Below are 19,909 nucleotides of genomic sequence, written 5' to 3'. Positions count from 1 at the left end.
TACAGTCTGCAGCAGTTACACAGTGGCCACACATGTTGAAATCTACCTGCACGATTACAAAGTGTTTTTTTTTCTGCCACTAAAGGAAGTCGCACTAATGTGTTTGAGCTTTCAGGGCTGCTTCATTTGGAGGAGACATTTCCAGGCTGTAAAACCAGGACGGGTGGGAAATGAACAGCAAAGCCGGGGACAGGAGGGAGCTTCCTCTCCTCAAACCCTGAGCAGGTGCAGGCATGAGAGCAAGTCTGTCACCATGGTAACAGCTGAGCGCACGCAACTCAGGGCTCGGAGCTTCAACTTGTCCAGCAAGACCAAAGCCCTGGCTTTTTCTTTTTCCAGTTTATATAAGAGTCTCTTTTATATCTCCTTCTGTCAGAGAGGCGGAGGGAGTTTGTTCTAACACGTAGCATCTGCTTCAACATCGAGGCTCTTTCAACGTTAGAGGCCGGCTCTGCAGGGATGCCCCAAGGCTCAATACTGGGCCCACCTTTTTTCTTTACTCTGGATTTTTGAGGTCCTCTACAAAAGCATCACTTTGCCAATGACTTACTACTTTTGGCACACAAGCTGAGCCAATCAAGAAGAAGTCGCAAAATGTTGCAGTGTGGCTATCGAATATATTGTCATTAATATTTTATAGATAAAGTAATTTCTGGGCCTGATTCCTTTTATCCAGTCAGTGAGATTCCCCTTGAACTTTTAATAGAAACAGTCCCTTACTCACCTGTCTACCCCAATTACCTGACGTTTGTGCAGTGAAACTAACCCGACACGACAGCTGGTGGCCTTTGGCTTGAGCTCTATCTAATTCAAAACACTTTTGACAGGCGTTAGAAACCAAGCGTCTCTACCTGTCGAGAGCCGAGCTGAGCTCATCCAGCCTGTGTGTGTCCGTGGTGTTTCCAAGTTTGGACAGAGCATCCATCCTCTTCATTATGACCTCCAGCATGTCGCTGATTTTCCTCAGCACGCCTCGAGACTCCTGGCCACCAAGTACTGAAACACAAAAATAAAAACACAAATTTTTATGAGATGGTGGAAAGAGGCGAATGTGGCATCAGTCACCATTTACCACAATTTTTCAGTCACTTCTTGTTCAAATTGTGTGAATACTGCTATAGATTATTTTCAGTGTTGCACTCTGGTGCCCTCTGGTGGCACCACTGCAGAAATGAGGGCTGCTCCCCATGTTGTGTTGATATGAAATGTGTTCTCCAACAAATACAGGTGTATAACATGGTTTGTTGGAATGAATTTACAAATTTAAGATTTATACGTTTTTGTGATGATTGAGACTCGCTGTAGAAAAAATTCAGAGCACTACATTTTTAAGCTTCATCATTTCTTCATCTCTCTTCACTGCTTAAATGTACGATATAGGTGGCTGTAAGTGATGTAATATGCTTGTTTCTATGAAATTAAACAGCGTATTGGAGTCAAAAGCAACTTATTTTGTCTCATCACACAGCAGATGCCACAAAACTGGACATGCTATGAACAAGATAAAAGGTATCCCTTAAAAGGACTTTAGCAACTTCATATGAAGGTGTTGGAAAAAAAACATAACTGTGATTTGAACCAATATGAACTCAAAAAGACTTCAAAAATAATACACTTCTCTCTTTAAATTGATTTACTGACACCCTCAGGGTCAAATTTAATTCCATTTTTCACGTTCAAAGTTACCCAATGTTCGCCTCAGCCTTGTTTCTATTTTCTTTTGCCCTTCTCACTAAATCAGCAGCACAGCTTTGCAGCAAAGCACATGTGCAAATTAGCCTGACAGTATTGTTTTTCTATTTGTGCTGGTCTGAAATTATTAACAACCTGACAGGTGGTAAACCAGCAGCATGCTGTTAGCAGACAACTAGTCAATTAAAGGGCCGCAAGCTACAGCAATTAGGTCAGAGCAGGTTGAAGACTGCAGAGCTGGTGAGAGGAGGTCCCGACCCAGAGACGTTTTCTGTGATTGGATTAAGCTCTACAGAGAGTAATTATAAACATATAACTGCTGCAGTCTCTAATCACCAAAGGGCTGCTCAGGAAACACAGTGAAAAAAAGTGGCTGATCAGGAGAAAAACTCACATAATCAAGATAAATAACACCCAGGCTGGGGTTCAGAGTGAATTTGTGGTTTGAACCTCTGAGAAAAAATAAAAGAGCCAACAGCCTCAGATTGTTCCTCCTTTTTCGGTAACTGAGTCAAAGTAAAGTCTCCCTACTCGCTGCTGCTCCCTCTGCAATCGCATTAGGCTTTAGAAAAGTGCGATGTGTGCACACACTCACTCCTCCAGTCAGAGTTCATCCATCACAGCTCGGCCAAAAGTCACCTTCCTCTGCTGAAAAGAAATTGTATTACATCACCAGTCAATAAAATAAGGACCAGGACAGAAACCTCCGAAGTCTCTGGTTCTCTTGGCTTCTCAAAAAGAAAGGAGTTCTGAGGATCAGAAAGCAGGATTAGAAAATCTGTTGGAGTGTCCCCTTCAGCCAGAAAGAGAATCAAATTAGGAGGAGCCCAGATATCCTGTTAAATCTCTTCCCTTTCTGCCTGCACATATTTTCTTTCCTGGCTTAGCATAGTTTCAACCATTTCTAGAATAACTTCAGTCACACTGCCCTAAAGAAGTCAAACTGAATAATTCAGGAGTTCACAACATTTCTCTTCAGCAGACAGGAAGAGGGGGTAAATGAATTTCCATTCAGACGTGCAGCTTTGTAACAGCGGTCTATTAATTCATTTTTAAGGCAGAGTGGCACGGGCAAGAATCAGGGGAAAGAGTTAGAGCTGAGGAAAACATCACAGGGTGTTCATTTACTGAAGCTCTAAACAACATCCATCATGTCTGTCCACAATCTCTGGCTCTGGGATTTGGCAGAAACTTCTTGGTCATTCAGTTTTTGTAAGGAATGTTAACTTAACCATCACCTGTCATCACTGCCTGCTATTCGTCCAAATCTGTCCAAATCTGTAGATGTGTGAGACAGGTAAAAGACAAAATCTTGATCACTAAAACTAAATTTTCCATACTTTCGTGCATTTTTGTGAGGATTTATTTCTGCTTTTTCTGAGTTAAGAGCTTTCCAGAAGCAGTGTAGTCTCTGCACTGAGTGCAAGCAAAGCCTGGAGGGTAAAGTGTGGGAGAAACTCAGATTTCTTCACAGTCCCGCTCCTCGCTGCTCACACCGTGCTCGTTTATCACCATTACCGAGTGCCATACCACCTCTCTTCCTACACAGAACATTTTTAGAGCTCAGGATTATATAGGTTTGCAATCAACTCTTCATCAGGCAGCCCCTCACTCTTGCTTCCTGCAGCCTCTCGGGAAACACTGAGGTTTTTTTTTCACTCGGGAGTCTAGCAGAGGCAGATGGTAACTATGCGCTAACGTACGGCCTCCTCTGTGTCGTCTCTCATCTGCTGGTTAATAAAGGGCAGAGTTAGCAGCAGCTAATCTCCTTTAACGACTCAATTTCCGGAGTGCCACAGCACAATCGATACAGTGGACAAATTCCAATTAGAGCACCATTTGTACTGTAGCCTGCTGTGTACACAGTGCGATGCCGGTGAGTCTGCGATAAACAACTGACCGTGCGGTGACTCACCAAAACAAAACTAAAACAGACTCAGATGAAGACACTTTGAGGCAGCAGTTTCTAAACTTCTGCAACTTCAAGAACTTTACATGAAAATATAACTCAAATGTATATCATTCTATTAATTGTAAACCTGTGATTAAAGATGCTATGAGGAGGATCTGTTTTAATTGCACTCCCTCGCCACCTTGTGGCCCGGAGTCTCCACACACTGTTGTGAATTACTGTTAGTGAGGCATATGATTGTTTTGGAATCAAACGGAGCAAAACAAATTTTCTTTGTTCAAAACAATTTTTTACTGGATATGGCGCGCCGTGGTAGTTATGTGGCTCTACAGTTTAAAACGTGGCATCAAGCAAATGTTGTAGCAGCCAGTTATATGTTAGCAACATCGTCAGCCTGGTGCTCCAATGTATCTGTAGACAAACGTGGCAACAAGTAAACACTGTCAGTTTGTAAGTACTTTAGTAGCTGTTTATATTTAGCACAGCTGGCAGCCCGGAGCTCTAACACATGAACGTAATGTGTAATGTTAGTGAGTCCTGGTAAGCTATGTCCTGCCAGTCATCTACCAATCAGAGCTAACGTAACCTCACTCTTCATTTTATTGATAGACTCTCAAGTTTGAACAGACCACTGCAGAATAACTGCTGACTGTGGGTTGGAATGAACATTATCACAAACAGTTTAGCCCCTGTGTTATAGAGTGATGCAGCCCAAGCTAAAGGCTAACTAGCCTTTAGCTTGGGCTGTATCACTCTCCCATTAAGCTTTCTTCTGCTCTTCTGTCCTTTTTCTGTCTGACAGTTAGGCTCCAGTGTCCATTATCACTACAAAAATAAACACAGAAATCATTTTCAGCTTGACCTGAGCTGGAAACTAAGTAGCAATTTAAAATAACCTGTAACCAGCAATATTGGTGCTGATAATCTTTTAAAGTGTGGATTACAATCAGGTAAATATCTAGAAGGGAGACTTTTTCAAGATCACTTTCAAACTCCTCACAGCCCCTTTAAAGAGAGTTGGTGATATAATGACTGTGACAGAGGGCTGAGAAGAGAGACACACAGCAGAGAGGAAGAAGCATGCTTTATGACACCTTCCAGCGCGTTAATGCAGAGGTGAGGACCAGCAGTGTATCAATGGCTGTGCCTGGGCCCGCCCACTTCTCGCCTTAGTCCAGCCATTCAAGCTGCTTTATTGTTGATAAATCTGTTTTTATAAAATTACTAAAGATGACTCAGCCCAGCAGCCGCCATGCATGTCCTGTCACGGGTGAGGACACACAGAGGGGCATCTATAGGCAGACAGTAACACTAAATGCTATTGTGAATTTTGCGCTCCATCTACTTTTATTCAGCTCCTGCCCTTACGAAAGAAAAATATATGTACCAATATACTTTTTGAAATGTATTGTAATATATCATTGATATATTATGATATACATGGCACAATATATTGAGGGCATATATACAATATATTACATATTCATGAAATATATTGCAGTATATTGCAAAATATACAAATGATTGCCGCTTTTCATATATTGCAATATATTAGAAAATATAAATACTAAATCTCATATATGGGAATATATTACCTAATATATAACCTGATATTTTCCAATATGCTGCAATATATTTTTCTTTCTGAAGAAGCTGCAGGTTAATTTCTGGCTACGCCACTGGTGAGGACGCGTTTTTAGGTTCTTCGGAGAGTAAGGGCTGTGAAACAATCAGAAAAGAACTTTCTCACTTTTTTTAATGTAATTTAGATTTTTTCTGAAATACTGAGATGTTCTCTACATCTTTTGCTCGCAGCAGCCTTTGATCAACTTTCCCTATAGATCTAGTTTTGATTAATGAACGTAAGAGCTTTCTGATACTCTTGAACCTGAAAATATCAGCTATAGTACCAGTCAAGACAGCTGTGAACCTAGTAATATTTAAACTCACAACTTGTAAAAATATTAAAAAAATCTTCCACTTGTCAGAAAAATGATTTATTTAGACAAAAACATGTTTATTTTTGTTGTAAAGACCTGCTTCTTTGAATGGTTGTGTATGTGGCTCCTGGTGCTTTGGCAGCCAGCCTCTAGTGGACACTCATTGAACTGCAGGTTTTCCACATTGGCTCCATTCCTCTTCCTGCAGCAGCCTTTACACAGATGAAAAATAAGCCTAACAAACAGGAGCAGCGCTGCGGTTTCACCACTGGAATCCATGTTTCTACATTTAGTAATTTATTCATCGACAAAACAATTCATTGTGGCGATGTGTCATGATTTATTTATGTTGGAAAAAAATCCTCTCTCCTCCCTGCTGGCACAACTGAGAGCCTAATAAATAAATCCTGTCATCTCTGATACGCTCGCTGGCTCGGCTAGTTTTCTCAGCGAGGGGGCTCAGGGTCAGACCTCTCCATCTCACCTGACAGCTGGAGAAATTCACACAATCCCTGCTCCACACACACACACACACACTTTCCCAGCATGCCTCTCTCACTCTTAATTCAAATATTCATTACAAAAAGCAGCTGATTGAAAATGAGTTTCTCTCTTCTTTTTGGCACCTTTGGGGGAGATGACAGATCTAAAAGCAACCAGGAGCCAAAAACCGTCTGTCACTTCCTCTCCTCGCTGCAGCTACAGCCACTCATTTGTCCTGACAGCTGGAAAACTACCTGCACTATTTTTTAAACACGGGTCTCTGTCTGCAGCTTCAATTATTATCTAAATCCATCTTCTCAAACAGCCTCATTCTCCTCTCAGGCTGCAGGCGGAAACCAACACCTCCAGCTGGATGCATGGAGATGTTTGCTTGTACTCTGCACACTGTACTGCTGCAGTGTTTATTGATTGAATTCAGCTTTACATGGGAGGATACACTCCTCAGGAAAGAACAGCAGCACCGTGTTTGCTGCTGTTGTCTTTAAACACACCACCATCCCAGCATTCGATCCATCTCCAGACTGGGAGTTTTGTCGTATTATTCTCTTTTATGCTCCCACTCTTCACACCGTGCTGAGCCATGAAAGTATGATGAGCATTTGCATAAACATATTTCCTGTTTTCACACAAAAAAAAGAAACAACAAGAATAGAAAATGCTACCTAAAGCACGTCTGAAAGTGAACTTCCTGACCCACTTTCACTACTCACTCTACAGGGCTCGGATCTCCTGATAAACAATACATTAGCACTAAAAACAGGCTGAAATCTGACTACCAAATGCACTTTAAGCAGCTGTTATTTAATAACTGAGCACAGAGCGCAATGCATGTGATGCTTGTGCATAAATTACAAGGAAACGGATTGTGTTTGTGTGTTTCTGGCATGTATGAGCACACACACGCACACACTGCAGATAAAGGTAAAAATCCTGCAGCTAATTTTAAAAAACGGTAGCAATCAGAGACGAGGTGTTTAACTTTTCTCTGCGCCCCCTTTCCCAGAGCTAGTGTAATCAGCCAACAGGTCTGCACAAACACGTCTGCACACAAAACTAAACCAATGCTCTAAATCAGTCTCAATCAAAAGCTCACCGGCAAAAATAAAAAACACATCCTCGCTAAGAGTCACTGCCGACCAATCAGGAGGACCCCCAACCTGCTGCACAATCAACCAGGAAATCACCGCTCCCCCACCAGGTGGCTTCAGCGTGTGACAGAGAGAACAATGAGCTGCTGCGGTTTCTTCACACCTTCTGTATTTCTTCCCGGCTGACAGCTGCATATTAATTTCCAGTTATTCTTAACCGCTGCTGAGGACACATCAGAAGCAAAGGTCAGTTTATTTTATTCATAATACTTTGAGGAGGAGGAGTAGGAGGAGGAAGAAGAAGATGCGCTTCTATTTCAGGCTGATTATTTGTCCCATATTTTTAACAAACTACAGCTCGCAGCTTTCACAGACCTGTAAATGCAACATCCTCGAGGAAGAGATGACAGGGATTGGACCAATTTTTCATGCATCACATCAGGAGGACGCTGAGCCATGAAATAACAGTGTTGGAGAAAGGATGATGGTGAACAAGATGCTGAACCTGATGCATACTTCATGCTCTGCTGCACAAATAAATGATGGATTAAAAACTTTAGGGGAGAAGAGGGTGAGATAATACACTGTATGATGGGGTGATGGGACGATAAAGGAAAGTTTTGGAGGAGGATGGTTGGAAGAAGTGTGCAGGACCATTACAGAGCCCTCAAACTTTTGCACCAGAGAGTACAGTTTGTGCTGATAGTAAACTTAGCAATTTAGACAGGAGACATTTTTTTAACCAGGCTGTAAAAAGGTTAATTTCTGCTTTGAAAACAGCTTTTTTTTGGCTTGGTGTGTATGTGACTTCTGGTACTTCAGGGGCCAGCCTCAAGCGAACACTCAAAAACAACATTGTCTCATATTCTTAGACCAGAAATTGCAGCTTGGTTTGACTGCACTCATACACAACATGCAGTGTACAGGACCAGAAGTCATGCATACACACACTTTAAACACATATCACCCACTCTAGCATCATTATCAACAAAGCTGCACACCTACAGGATCACAGAACAACTCTGCTCTGCAACCAAACAGGGCCCTGGTGCGTCCCTCTCATGTGTGCAACTGTGCTACAAGCTTTATCTGAGACAAAACTCTTCTATATTCTGAAAACACAACTTGCTTTTGAAATGGCATCTAAGTGACAAGAAAAACTGAGAAAATGATGCTATACACACTAGAGCTGAAACGATTCCTCGAATGATTCGAGGTACTCGATTACAAAAATTACACGAGTAATTTTCTCCGCCTCGAGGAATTGTTTAATTTTAAAAAAGATCAAAGAGTGGTGTTGAAAATAGAGTTGAGGCCATATTAAGAGAGTTTTCAGACCCCTCAAGCTACCTCTGATACAAAATAGCAACTAGCGACAAATCTAGCTTCTTTTCTGGAGTTTGTGTGTCACTGTGTCAAAGTGTGTTTACAAATTTTGGAGCTACCAAAGCAAGTGCTCTTACTGACATGCTGTATCAGAAAATTCTATTTCTTAAAGAGAAAAAATGTCATTTGAAAAATAACTGCTCTTTAACTAAACAAAAATGTATTTTATCCGATTACTCGATTAATCAATGGGATTTTCGGTAGAATACTCGAATGCTAAAATATTCGATAGCTGCAGCCCTAATACACACTTCTCAAGAGACCCCTCAAATTTTGAGCTTGAGGCTTTAAGGGGGTCTCTCACACATTGCTGTAAGGGGGTGAACTTTCTCACAATTCGGCAGTGATTACGATTACGATTACGAATTGGTCCAATCAGACGCAGAGATAGGCACCCTGTAGCTGTGAGCAGGGACGCTCAAAGCCCGCTTCTTTATCTCACTCTACCTTGGCAGAAGCTAAATTGAGTTTAGCATTTTTTCGACATGGCCTCTGACGATGATGGGCTTTAAAACTCCAGATGGCTGACGTCACTGAGACGTCATTTAGCAGCAGGTGGGCTGAGGAAACAATGCAGAGGCTTTCTCACTTCACACTCTCAGGTTTGCCAGGATGGAGGATGACTCAAGTTTATATAAAATAAGCAAAAAAAATGTGATGTTTATTAAAAGGTCCCTTAAAGAGAGTATCTACCTTCTTGCAGGGATGCAATGATCTGTGTGCCTGCAGCAAACACAGATTTCTTCCATCGCTGACAGAACGCTGGTTGAGGTTAGAGCTTCAGGCAGGAAGAGGAGAAGGCTTTAACACCTGAACCATTTAGTCACGCTCTGACCGAGGTAAAAACCTGAAAGCTTCCTCGGCCTCCCGCTCCCTTTGTGTTAAAGCTGCATTAAGACCCTGGAGGTAAAGGGGACCTGCTGCGAAGGTGGTCTTCAAAGAGCTTATTAGAAAGCTACAGTACACCTCTGCAGCCTTTAAGATATCTAGGATCAAATGCCTCAGCCTTTTAAGCCTCTCACTTTTGCAGAAATAGCTCAAACCCCCAACCCACCTTGGCCCTTCCTCCTCCTCTTCCTCCTCTTCCTCCTTTTTTAGCATCATTAGTTCCCTGTACCTTCAAACGGGAGTAATGACAAAAATGCTGCATTTTCAATCAGGACAAAGCCAAGATGCACCAAATGAACCTAAGTGGTTCAATTTAAAATCTGATGGACTTTCAAAAATAGAGATTTTGTACAAATAACATAAAAATCTATAACAAAGAGATAAGACTCAAAAGAAAGAAAAGTCTGTTAGCAGTTAGAAGAGTGTTTGGGCATCTTGAGGAATGGTTTATTAGAAAAAACAATACTCAGAAAGATAGAGCAGATCTGCAGAGGAGTAATGAAATAAAGAGGCAGAGGGAGACAGACAGGCAGGGAGCACAGAGAGAAACAAAGGCAGCGAGACAATAATTACATTTTTTCTTTTCACCTTTTGCTCTCAGGCAATTGTTGCCATTCACAAGAGCAGCTGTAAATGAGGTGGTTGTTCCTCTCGGCGCTGCTTGGCCATTTCGCTTACCCTTTTCGTTTCAAAACACTGCATTGACTCTGCCGCCGCTGCTGGAATGACATTTTTACATTTCCTGCTTGAATGCATGTTGCACACATGTTTTTTTGTGAAAACACTGTGTATCCATCCACAGTGTCCAGCAGCTCAGATTGGAGTGTGTGTGTGTGTGTGTGTGTGTGTGTGTGTGTGTGTGTATGTGTATGTGTGTGTGTGTGTGTGTGCACAGTATCTGAATGATGAACTTCAGTTCATTCATCACACTACCTCCCCGTGCAGTTAATCCTACGTCCCACACATGCTCACGAGCACAAACACAAACGGAGGGTGAGAATTTACACAGCCTGACTCTCCCTGGTTAGCAGCCAGGCAGCGTTTAATGAGCTGGAGGCCAGATGCCTTCCCCTGACTGCAGCTTATGAGTGGTTAATTAATCAGACAGCTTTCCTTTCCTCACCCCCACATCCCCCGTCCCCAACACCACCAACACCACCAACACCTCCTTTCCATATCTCAGCTCTGCTCATGTTATCTCAATAACAGATGAGATTCTTTGAATCATCTCTCATGATGACACCTGAAGCACTGTAAACAACATCTGCTGCATCGTCACATTTTCAGAATTACACAGGTACTCCAGCAATCAGCCAATTTAAATCTTTATGTCACAAAAAGTATTTATCATTCTGTTATAATTTACTTTTTATTTGAATGTTAGGGTAGAGACAATGGAGCTGTCACAAGTTAGACCTCTGGTCTAACAGACTCGTGGACTCAACCACTTTCCATCTTAAACTCGAAAAGCACTCAGAGAGCACAGACCTCCACTGAGCTTATTGTGATTGTCACCAACACTTTAGTCCTACTTTAATGTTATACTCCCTTTCAGCAGACTGTCTGCTACAATTTGGTGTTAGTTGCAGGTTTGTACGATAATTTGTTACCTGACAGTGTTGAAAATTATGATGACCCAGTACATATTTCATATTCCAGATCTTAGTATCCAGAATATTGCCAGGATCTGGATCGTACTTTTACAACTGTCAGAAATTATGGTGACCTTGTCTTGTATTGTTTTTCAAAGAAATCCGACCATTTATGGTGGAGTTATATACAAATATGGTGAGAACAGCCCTATATCACATGAAGATCTGTTTGTAACTTTTTAGGTTATGTTGTTCACAAACAAACAAACAAACAGACAAACTCTTCCAAAAGCATAACCTCCTTGGTGAAGTAAAAGGCTCAGGGTTTAGGCGGGACACTGACATTCAGGTTTTCTATTTCTGATTCCAACTCCTGTTCCAACTGTGGTTTCAATTCCAGTTCTGATTCTGGTTCCTATCCCACGTAGCCTCCGCAATGTCACTGGTCTGTTCCTGAAACAGTGAAATAAAGCCAATCGGCAGCCACATTTGATACAATTTAATATGACGCTGGCTGTGAGATTCCTCTTGAATAATTACAGGGTGCCAATCAGTCACATGACCTGAGCTGTGTCTCTGATTGGATAATCAAACGATCCTAATAACTTCTAAACCAAGTTAGAAAAAAATTCACTCACCGTACAGTGTGTGTTGATAGTGAAATCAGCATTTTAGACCCTAGCCATTTTTTGAACCAGGCTGAAAATATGCTTTTTTATGCCGTAAAAGTCTGTTTTTATGGCTGGGTGTGTAAGTGACTTTCAGTCTTTCTGTAGCCAACCTCAGGCGGTTCCTCGATGAACAGCGACTTCTAGAACCTTCGCATAGACTTAATTTTTACTAACTGGATGTTGCCCCTTGGCTCTGACTCCAGTTTCACTTCCTGTTCCAGTTTTTGTTAATTCTTGATTCCAGTTCCAGCTCATACGGACTCCTGTTCTCAGTCCCAACTCCAATTCCAATTCACATCAGTTCTTGATTCCAGTTCGCTTCAGACCACTGACAGGTTTCCAGATTTTCATTTAATAAATTGTTCACCACCAACACACCAATTGAACTTAATTGCAGCTACTTCAATCATTCCGCTTATTCTGTTCAGAGTCGCGGATATTTGGAGCCTATCCCAGCTGTCGTAGGGAGAGAGACGGGGTACACCCTGAACTGGTCGCCAGTCAATCCCAGGTCTGACACACAGGGACAGACAACTTTCACAGTCTCACACTCACACCTATGGGCGAATTATGAATCACAAATTAACCCATTGAACATGTTTTTGGGCTGTGGGAGGAAGCCAGAGTACCCAGAGAGAAATTACGCATGCATAGGGACAACATGCGAACTCCACACAAAGACCCAGAAAGAAGAAAGGCCAAGCTTTGAGCGCAGATTGCCTTGTGGTCTTGGTTGCACTCTCTAAGGTTCACCTTGGGTTCGAATCCAGCCTGTGGCCTGTTTCCCGCATGTCACTCCGCACTCTCACCCTGTTTCCTACTTATCCTCTGTCCTCTCCTATCTCATTAAAAGCAAGATATTAAAAGGCCCTTCTTGCCTGAACCAGGATTCAAACCAGGGACCTTCTTACTGTTAGCCAACAGCGCTAACCACTGCATCACCATGCAGCCCTGGCCAGAATCGAACCAACAACTTGCAGTTTCACAGTCAGATGTCTACATCTATAAACCAAGAGACAGCAGAAATCTTTAAATCAAATTAAACTCAAGCAAAGAAAATGTCTACAAGAGAAGATTTAACGTGGTTTTTTTTGTCTTTGATATTTGACATGCCCAAAGTACAGACACCAGAATCAGTGCTGGGTCAGAAAATCAGGTATTTGGAACATCCCTGTGGTTAAAGTTAAATATACAACACTATACTGAAATCTTATAGGACAAACCCCTACATGGAAAAAAATTACCACTAATCACATGACGGAGAAATGACTGCTCCCTCAGTGAGCAGAAATAAAAACAATCAGTGAAATTCTTCATAACAACAATCAACCGGTGTCCTCAGGCGTTCTGACGGATAGCTGCGCCTCTTCTCCCTCTGCCAGCTGGTATCGGTCACAGAGCAGAGGATGACACGCAGAGTCAACACTGTGCCAGGCTGAGATAAAAAGGTGAGAGACAATAGTCCGAAAGCTAACACTGACTCCCCCCAAAGGCTCGTGCTGTACTGGTTTATATGCAGAGGCACAAAGCGCAAACACAGAGGACGTGCTGGGAAAGATAACCAGCTTCTCTCAGGGGTGGAAAGAGGGGTGGGATAGTTTGGATTTCTAATCAGCTGTGGATTTGATTTCTAAGTCTCTTTACACCTTACAGCAAACAACGTACAGGATAATGTAGAATTACGAAAGCTGCCATTCTGATAAATATATAATTATATATGAACACACATGAAGCTGGAAGAGCGCAGAAAAGATGAAGTTGTGCTGTTGCTGCATGCTAAATCTAGAGCTACGCCTGTACACCTACATCAAAGCAGACGGGGTCAAAACAACAACGTGAACAGATTCTGCTTCAGCCTCCACAAACTTACAACTTCTGGAAAAAAATGACCAAAAGTGAGTCTGCGTAGGTCAGAGCGAGGTCATGTGTGCAGTGAGCAGAGATGAAAGCAGGTGTTTAAAAAGATGGAGGTGTAGATGAGAGGAGAGAGGAGCGTCTCCCCCCTGACACGCTCCTGATGAGTAAAGTGAGCAGGTCGCTCAGCCTGCTGGCAGCAATCAAGGGAACCCCACGAATCTCTCAGCGTGTTCACAGCCTGTTCATTACTCGGGAGCGAGAGGCGACTGAGCAGAGCAGCACTGACATGAAACAGAAAGTGTCCTACCTTCTGCTCGCACCGTGAACGGGGAATCTCCGGGTCTCTTGGCCGAGAACTGGCCCCCGAGAGAGGTCATTAGGAAGCACAGGCTGAAGAAGCCGATCCCCAACACAAAGATCCTGCAGGAGGGGGACAAAATGACAAGGTGAGAGCGCACAGGAGAGGGACAAAAATAAGGAGCGCACAGGAAGAGGAGAGTTTGATAAGATGTTTGACTACACAAACTGTGACTCACACAATTCAGAAAAACTTTACAAAGAGTTTCAAAACAGTTTTAAAAGGAGAAGAAAATAAAACACAAGAAGTTAGGAAAAGCAGCAAGAGGGACTAAGACAAGACCAAAACAGGAAAAGAAAGACTGGTGATTGTTTGAGTTTCATGTTTAGAGGATGAGGAGTGACAAAAGCTTCTTGGCCTTTCATAACATGCTACTGTAACAGGAAACTAAACTCAATACCCAGGTCCAAGTAAAAAAGGAAGCAGTGACATAAAATACAACAATAATAAAAATCTGTTATGTTTGGTTGAAGAACTACGGTTTTAAAGAAGGGTTACTCTACTTTTCTATCTTTGAATTAACAATTCAATGTTCTCAAAAAAAAACAAAAAAAAAACATGAGACTTACACAAGATTTGCTAATATGACCATGACACACTGGGGGGTGGGGCCTCAAACACTGAGGTCTGTTCATGATTCAGGAACATGACAAGCCTCCAGAGAGCTGGCCAATCAGACTGAAGGGGGTTTGTGCAGTGGGGACACTAGTATTAACAAAGCGTTTCAGATTGAGACTGAAATGAGTTCTAAAACACTGCTGTGGGAAAAACAGTATTTTTTTTTTTTTGCTTTGAATCATGTGAAGCTACTACCAGACAGACATAATGAAGCCTAAATGAAAAGCACAACCCATCCTCTTGGGTTGTGACCTGAATCGGCCGTTACAAACAATAATTTGCCCAAATAATCTTAAAGTGTGTGGTATCGGTGTGACATCTATTATTCTGCCTTTTTGATCAGGAAATATAAATATTGAAATATTTTTTTAAACTCAGGAAGCTGATATTTTAAAAATATGCAGAAGTAAAAATCATAACCCACAGATCAGCAGAGTGCTCGTAAATTTTTTATTTTCATTTTATCGATTAATTTGTAGCCTAGCAGTTTGGCATGCGAGTGGACCTGGCCGTAATGAACCCTATTTGTTCCCTAATCTGTGACAGTTGCAGACCGAATATTTCAACGGAATCAAACCGACACTGCTGAGGTGAATAAATTGATAACACGATTTGGAGATCTTCAAACTTCATTTTCCTCAGCCCTAGGAGTTTACTGAAGTGATGTAACCAGGTAAAAACGTAAAACATCACCACACAGTTTAAAATCCAGACTTAACCCCATATTTACCTCGATAACAGCAGATCCACATTCGTTGTTAATGACAGGGATGGCTGATCGCGTGGACTTCCATTCGCGGCTGTTTATCTGCTGAAGTCACGTTCGATCACGCGAGAGTTTATGACTGACCGTTAGCGCGTGTTATGAAGGGATTTTTTTAAATAAAGTTTAGGCTGGTAAGAATAAAATAAAGTCAAATTAAATCGATAAATGTTTAATAATTAATAATTATTTCTTTTTAAATCCAATTTAAAATTAAGACTTCTGGGACTATTGACAGAATTCAAATGAATGTTTTTTTCTTTCATTTATTTATTTTTTTACTGGTCTTACCTACAATCAGTGGCCCTAATCCTGTTTTGGATGGGGATCCAGGGGGCATGATGTTTATCAGTCTGAACTTTTGAAATGTGTGGTCTCTCAATATTTTAAAATCAGTTCAGATCTGCTATTTTGAGAGAGTCATGATCAGCTCTATTACCATCCTACCTTTACACTGACCAAAATAAACATTTTACATACTGATAAAACTGTGAAGGTCCTTAAAGAGAGTACTGTTATTGTATTCCATCGTATGGACCACCTAATGAACCTGTATGTTCCCCTGTTTTACTCTATTTTGCTGCTTTCAGTTCACATTTGTGTCATTTTTTGGATTGGTGACTTCCTCCATGTTTCTTTTCTTTTTGCTCCAGGTTGTGTTTCTGTTATTTGGGAAAATATTCGCTTCATAGAGCCTGGCGAGGGCATTCGAGGTGAAGAAGAGTAGCCCTATACTCTTCCTCTTGTGTGTTACCATGCAGTCAGGAACCATCACTCGGGGTCTTTTTCTTTGTGAGGCTTTTTGGAGCGTAGAAATAGTTTCATATTGTACCAATCAACTCACAGAAAAGCCTTGTGCACTCGCTTGGCTGTGTCATGGCAAATAAAGCGTTACACAAACGCTCTGGTTTTCTACCTCACACTGTGCTCGGTGAGCTAACAGCCCCCAAATAAAAGCATTAAATTACAGGCGAATGGTTGAGTTTTGAACGGAGCTGTAAACACAGTGAGAGTTGACAAGTTTTCAGGCTCTTAGAGCAAAAGGCTGAGGACACATTGGCTCAACTCTATCTCTTACCTGCAGAGAAACAACACTTAAAAAAAATAAAAAATAAAAAATAAAAATCACTTTGTAACATATCTCACCAAAAATGTTTTTAAATTCATTTTGCTAAAAGAGATTTAACGTCTTTGTGGATATCAGAAAAAGTGTAGCTGAAGCTGTCTTTGTCTCAGTCTTGGACTTTGGGGATATAATCTACAGACTTTCAAATCAATATTCAGTTTAACTGCTCCTAGATTCATAACCAAATGTCCCTCTGCATCTTGTTTTTTTCAGGGTGTGAATAAAAGTATTGAATACATAAATAATCACAGAAGACTTGCAAGAGAAATAGAGAGCCTGCATACACTCAGCCAACACCTGATAAAGTGATACCTGCATTTTTACCATCCAATATATAAGGTAATGGTGAAACAAACAGGATCTGATGCTCAGGGAAGCATGCAAGTCTGCACGAGGTAACAAGTGCTACTCCTCTTCCCTCTGTATCTGTTCAGAATGAGCCTGCAGCTAATTTATTAGCGTGTTAAATCCTTCTTGTAGCACATCCTTATTTACTCAGACGATCATTTGTCTGAGAGTGTGACATGGACTCCTTCTTTAACTCTCTGATCACTAATTCCTGAGTGCTAATGAGTCCTCCTGCTTGTGTACAAGCTTTGTGCTCAAGCCGGTAAGTTTTAATGAGTTTAAGGATGCTCCATTTGCCTTCAGCTTTGTGGTGAAACTTTCAGCTGCAGAGCCAAACTTTAATTAAAGCACAGCAGGCGGCCAAGTTGTTCTAATTAATGCAAACTGCAAGAGTCCTGTCTGAAGGAACATTATTTATCCATCAGAAGGTAACAACATTCATTTAAACACAACAAATAGCTAAGAGTGAAGAGATAAAGGTGCTTCTTAAAGCCACCAGGAAGGGGAAGTTCACCTTATATATGCATTTTAAAATTAATTCACACAGCAGGTTTATGGTGACTTCATTTTATTTATCTCTGTGAGTTGAAACTACTTCCGTTTTCTATTCTTGTTTTAAAAAATCAACAGTTTTCTTTCATATTTTAAATTTAATTATTTTTGACGTTTTTCTTTGTTTTTTAATCTAAAGGTGTTTTTATGTCCCTTTTTTTTTTTTTTTTTTTTTTTTTTTTTTTTTTTTTTTAATTTTTAGCTCTGGTTAACTTGGCAAATCAACATTGTGTTTCGATTCATAAAAAGGCATTTTTTAAAACAATTTTATGAAAAATAAAATGAGGATAATTTAACTAAGCCATACAAATATTTATAACATTTTTCTTTGGCATTAACTAAAAAATATATAGGCTACATGTTTGGTGTACTCACCTGAACGGTTTGAAAGTGAGAAGACATCTCCTCACCATAATGAAAAGCTCGTTGCTGTTTGCAATCATTTTCCATACACGAACACAGCTCCGGCTCTCCTTACCATGGCGAAAGTCTTTCTCATAGAAAACCAGAGCATTAAAAACCGCAACTTTCCACCCTTGGACAGTCCAGAGTCTACAACACAACCGGTAACTTCCCTGTCCAACTTCAGCACTGACACCGCAGCTGCGGGTCCTTCAGCGGGGCTTCAGTCTTCCTCCCGCCCGGAGCAGCAGAGGAACCAATGGGAGCAGAAACGTGGAGCCTCACATTATAAATGACGCCGTCAGTGTTGTGTGAAAGTCCAAGTGATGGAGCTACACCGGGTGCAATAACGTAGGACTGATGAGTTCTCTGACTTCCTCTGAATGAATGAAGAACCGACTGATTTTCTCCTCTCCTCCACCAGATCGCTCCTACACTGTGGCCTTTACACAGCGCCCAGAGCGCCACCTATAGAGCAAGGCTGAAACAGTTCAACATCTTTTGCTTTCTGTTTTTGTTGGAAAAATAGCCTTGGCGTCAGAGTAAGCAATAAATGCATTATAACAGTATAATACTGTCAACTTATTTATTAAAGACTCTAAACTATATCCTCAGACTGAAAACCGCAAAATCTAAGTAAAAACTAAAAATATGCATATAGAGAGCGAGAAAGCCAAAAACTCTTCAAAGTGTATTACATTCGTTGCAGATAAAGATCTGAGATCCACTTGATGAATAATTCAGGAAATTACTTGATAAAGACCGCTTTGTGTTTTCAAGGAAATTGAAAACTCATGTTATGATTGTCTTTAAGTTTGGACTAATGCTCTTGTTTTAATAGCTTCATCCTTTTTGATGACTGACTCCAATAATTGCTTTCTAACATTTGAGTACTTTCATTTTCACTATTAGAAAGAAAGAAAGAAAGAAAGAAAGAAAGAAAGAAAGAAAGAAAGAAAGAAATTGTTTCATTGTTCAGAAAGATTTTGGCACTGTCAGCACCACGGACAGCTCTAGCTGTGATCCTGCACGCAGCCCAGCAGCGACACCCAGCGGTCTCAACAGAGAATACACCTAAAGGAGAGAGAAACGATGGTGTAGTGGCTGTTCAAAGTACTACAGTTCTTCAAATGGCCACTAGAAGCTGGCTCTAAAAGCGAGTCTCAGGTCCATTAGATCTTATTTCAATCTCCAAACTTTGCAGCAGAATTAAAAACTTTTTCAACCTGGTCAGAAACCAATAACATTCCCTTTCACCTTTTTTGCATTAATCAAAGTTTACAGGTGTTTTTTTTTTTTTTTTTTTTTTTTTACAAGTAATCCATTTGAACTATATTAAGGCTTAAAGTTATCTGTAATTTGGAGTGTGGTTGTTATAACTGATACATGACTATCTACTGTTATTATTTATTTCCTTGTCATGTCAGCACCATTTGGGAGGTTTCAGTGTCATCTTCACCTGGCTTGTTAGCCATTATATTTTTTCCCAACATTAACCTTTGTGTTACAGCCAATACTTATGAATCAGAATGTACATTTGAAAATTATTCTATTAAGAATGTATATATTTGATAAATAAAACAAAAACAATTAAACCACATATATTATTTTTTACTTCAACTGTTGCTTTCTTTATGTTTTTCATTCTGTTAGCTCTGTCGACCATCTCAGAGCCATCATAGAAAGAGTGAGCATAAAGTGTCAATAAATAAAAAGTCTTCCAGGGCCACATCCTAATGGAGCAGCAGCATCCTCTGTTTCCATAACAACTGTTTTCACTCTCTGTGTGTTGTGTTTTCTTGGCTCTGCTGTTGTTGTTTTTCTGCAGCCTCTCAGCCTGCAGCCCAGAAATCCTGGCTCTGCTCACACAATGCTCCCAGCATTGGATATTTAAATGCTCCGTTGGTCGGTTCACGTTCAGTCACTGTAAAATGACAACGAGGCCTCCATCAGAGTCTCTGCGGGGAATCATTTCTTTATTACAGGGATGGATGACAGAAAAGCTCAGCGGGAGGAGGAGTGTAACAAAGCAGATTGTTTGTGAGTGATTGAAAAAACACTGATAGCGTTTTAAAGCAGATGCACAGATCCATGTCAGTATGACATTATTGTAGAATGATAAAACAAAGATTGTGAGCAGGCACGTCCTGAGTGTGAGGAACAGATTAAAACGTTTGTTAGCGTTTCCAATAGGCAGAGGAATACTTTGGCA

At 41.0% G+C, this 19,909-nt stretch overlaps 1 protein-coding gene across 1 annotated transcript in view; it reads right to left on the bottom strand.

Annotated features, from left to right (window-relative positions):
- Positions 1–18,128, bottom strand: part of LOC141809550 (alpha-1,6-mannosylglycoprotein 6-beta-N-acetylglucosaminyltransferase B-like) — a 75,469-nt gene extending 57,341 nt beyond the window's left edge. Inside the window, exons 1-3 of the mRNA XM_074696629.1 lie at positions 17,671–18,128; positions 13,838–13,950; positions 852–996 (exon numbers count right to left, since the gene is read on the bottom strand). Coding sequence (XP_074552730.1) covers positions 852–996; positions 13,838–13,950; positions 17,671–17,738 — 326 coding nt within the window. The 5' untranslated portion in view covers positions 17,739–18,128. The remainder of the gene's footprint in view (positions 1–851; positions 997–13,837; positions 13,951–17,670) is intronic.
- Positions 18,129–19,909: the final 1,781 nt, after the last annotated feature.

Source organism: Halichoeres trimaculatus, unplaced genomic scaffold (assembly GCF_033239565.1).
Source record: "Halichoeres trimaculatus isolate MK-OKI-2021-1 unplaced genomic scaffold, fHalTri1.1 fHalTri1_scaffold_20, whole genome shotgun sequence".
In the NCBI taxonomy this organism is placed as follows: Eukaryota; Metazoa; Chordata; class Actinopteri; order Labriformes; family Labridae; genus Halichoeres; species Halichoeres trimaculatus.
Note: the sequence above shows the minus strand (reverse complement) of the source record. Positions and strands in the feature narration are given on the sequence as shown.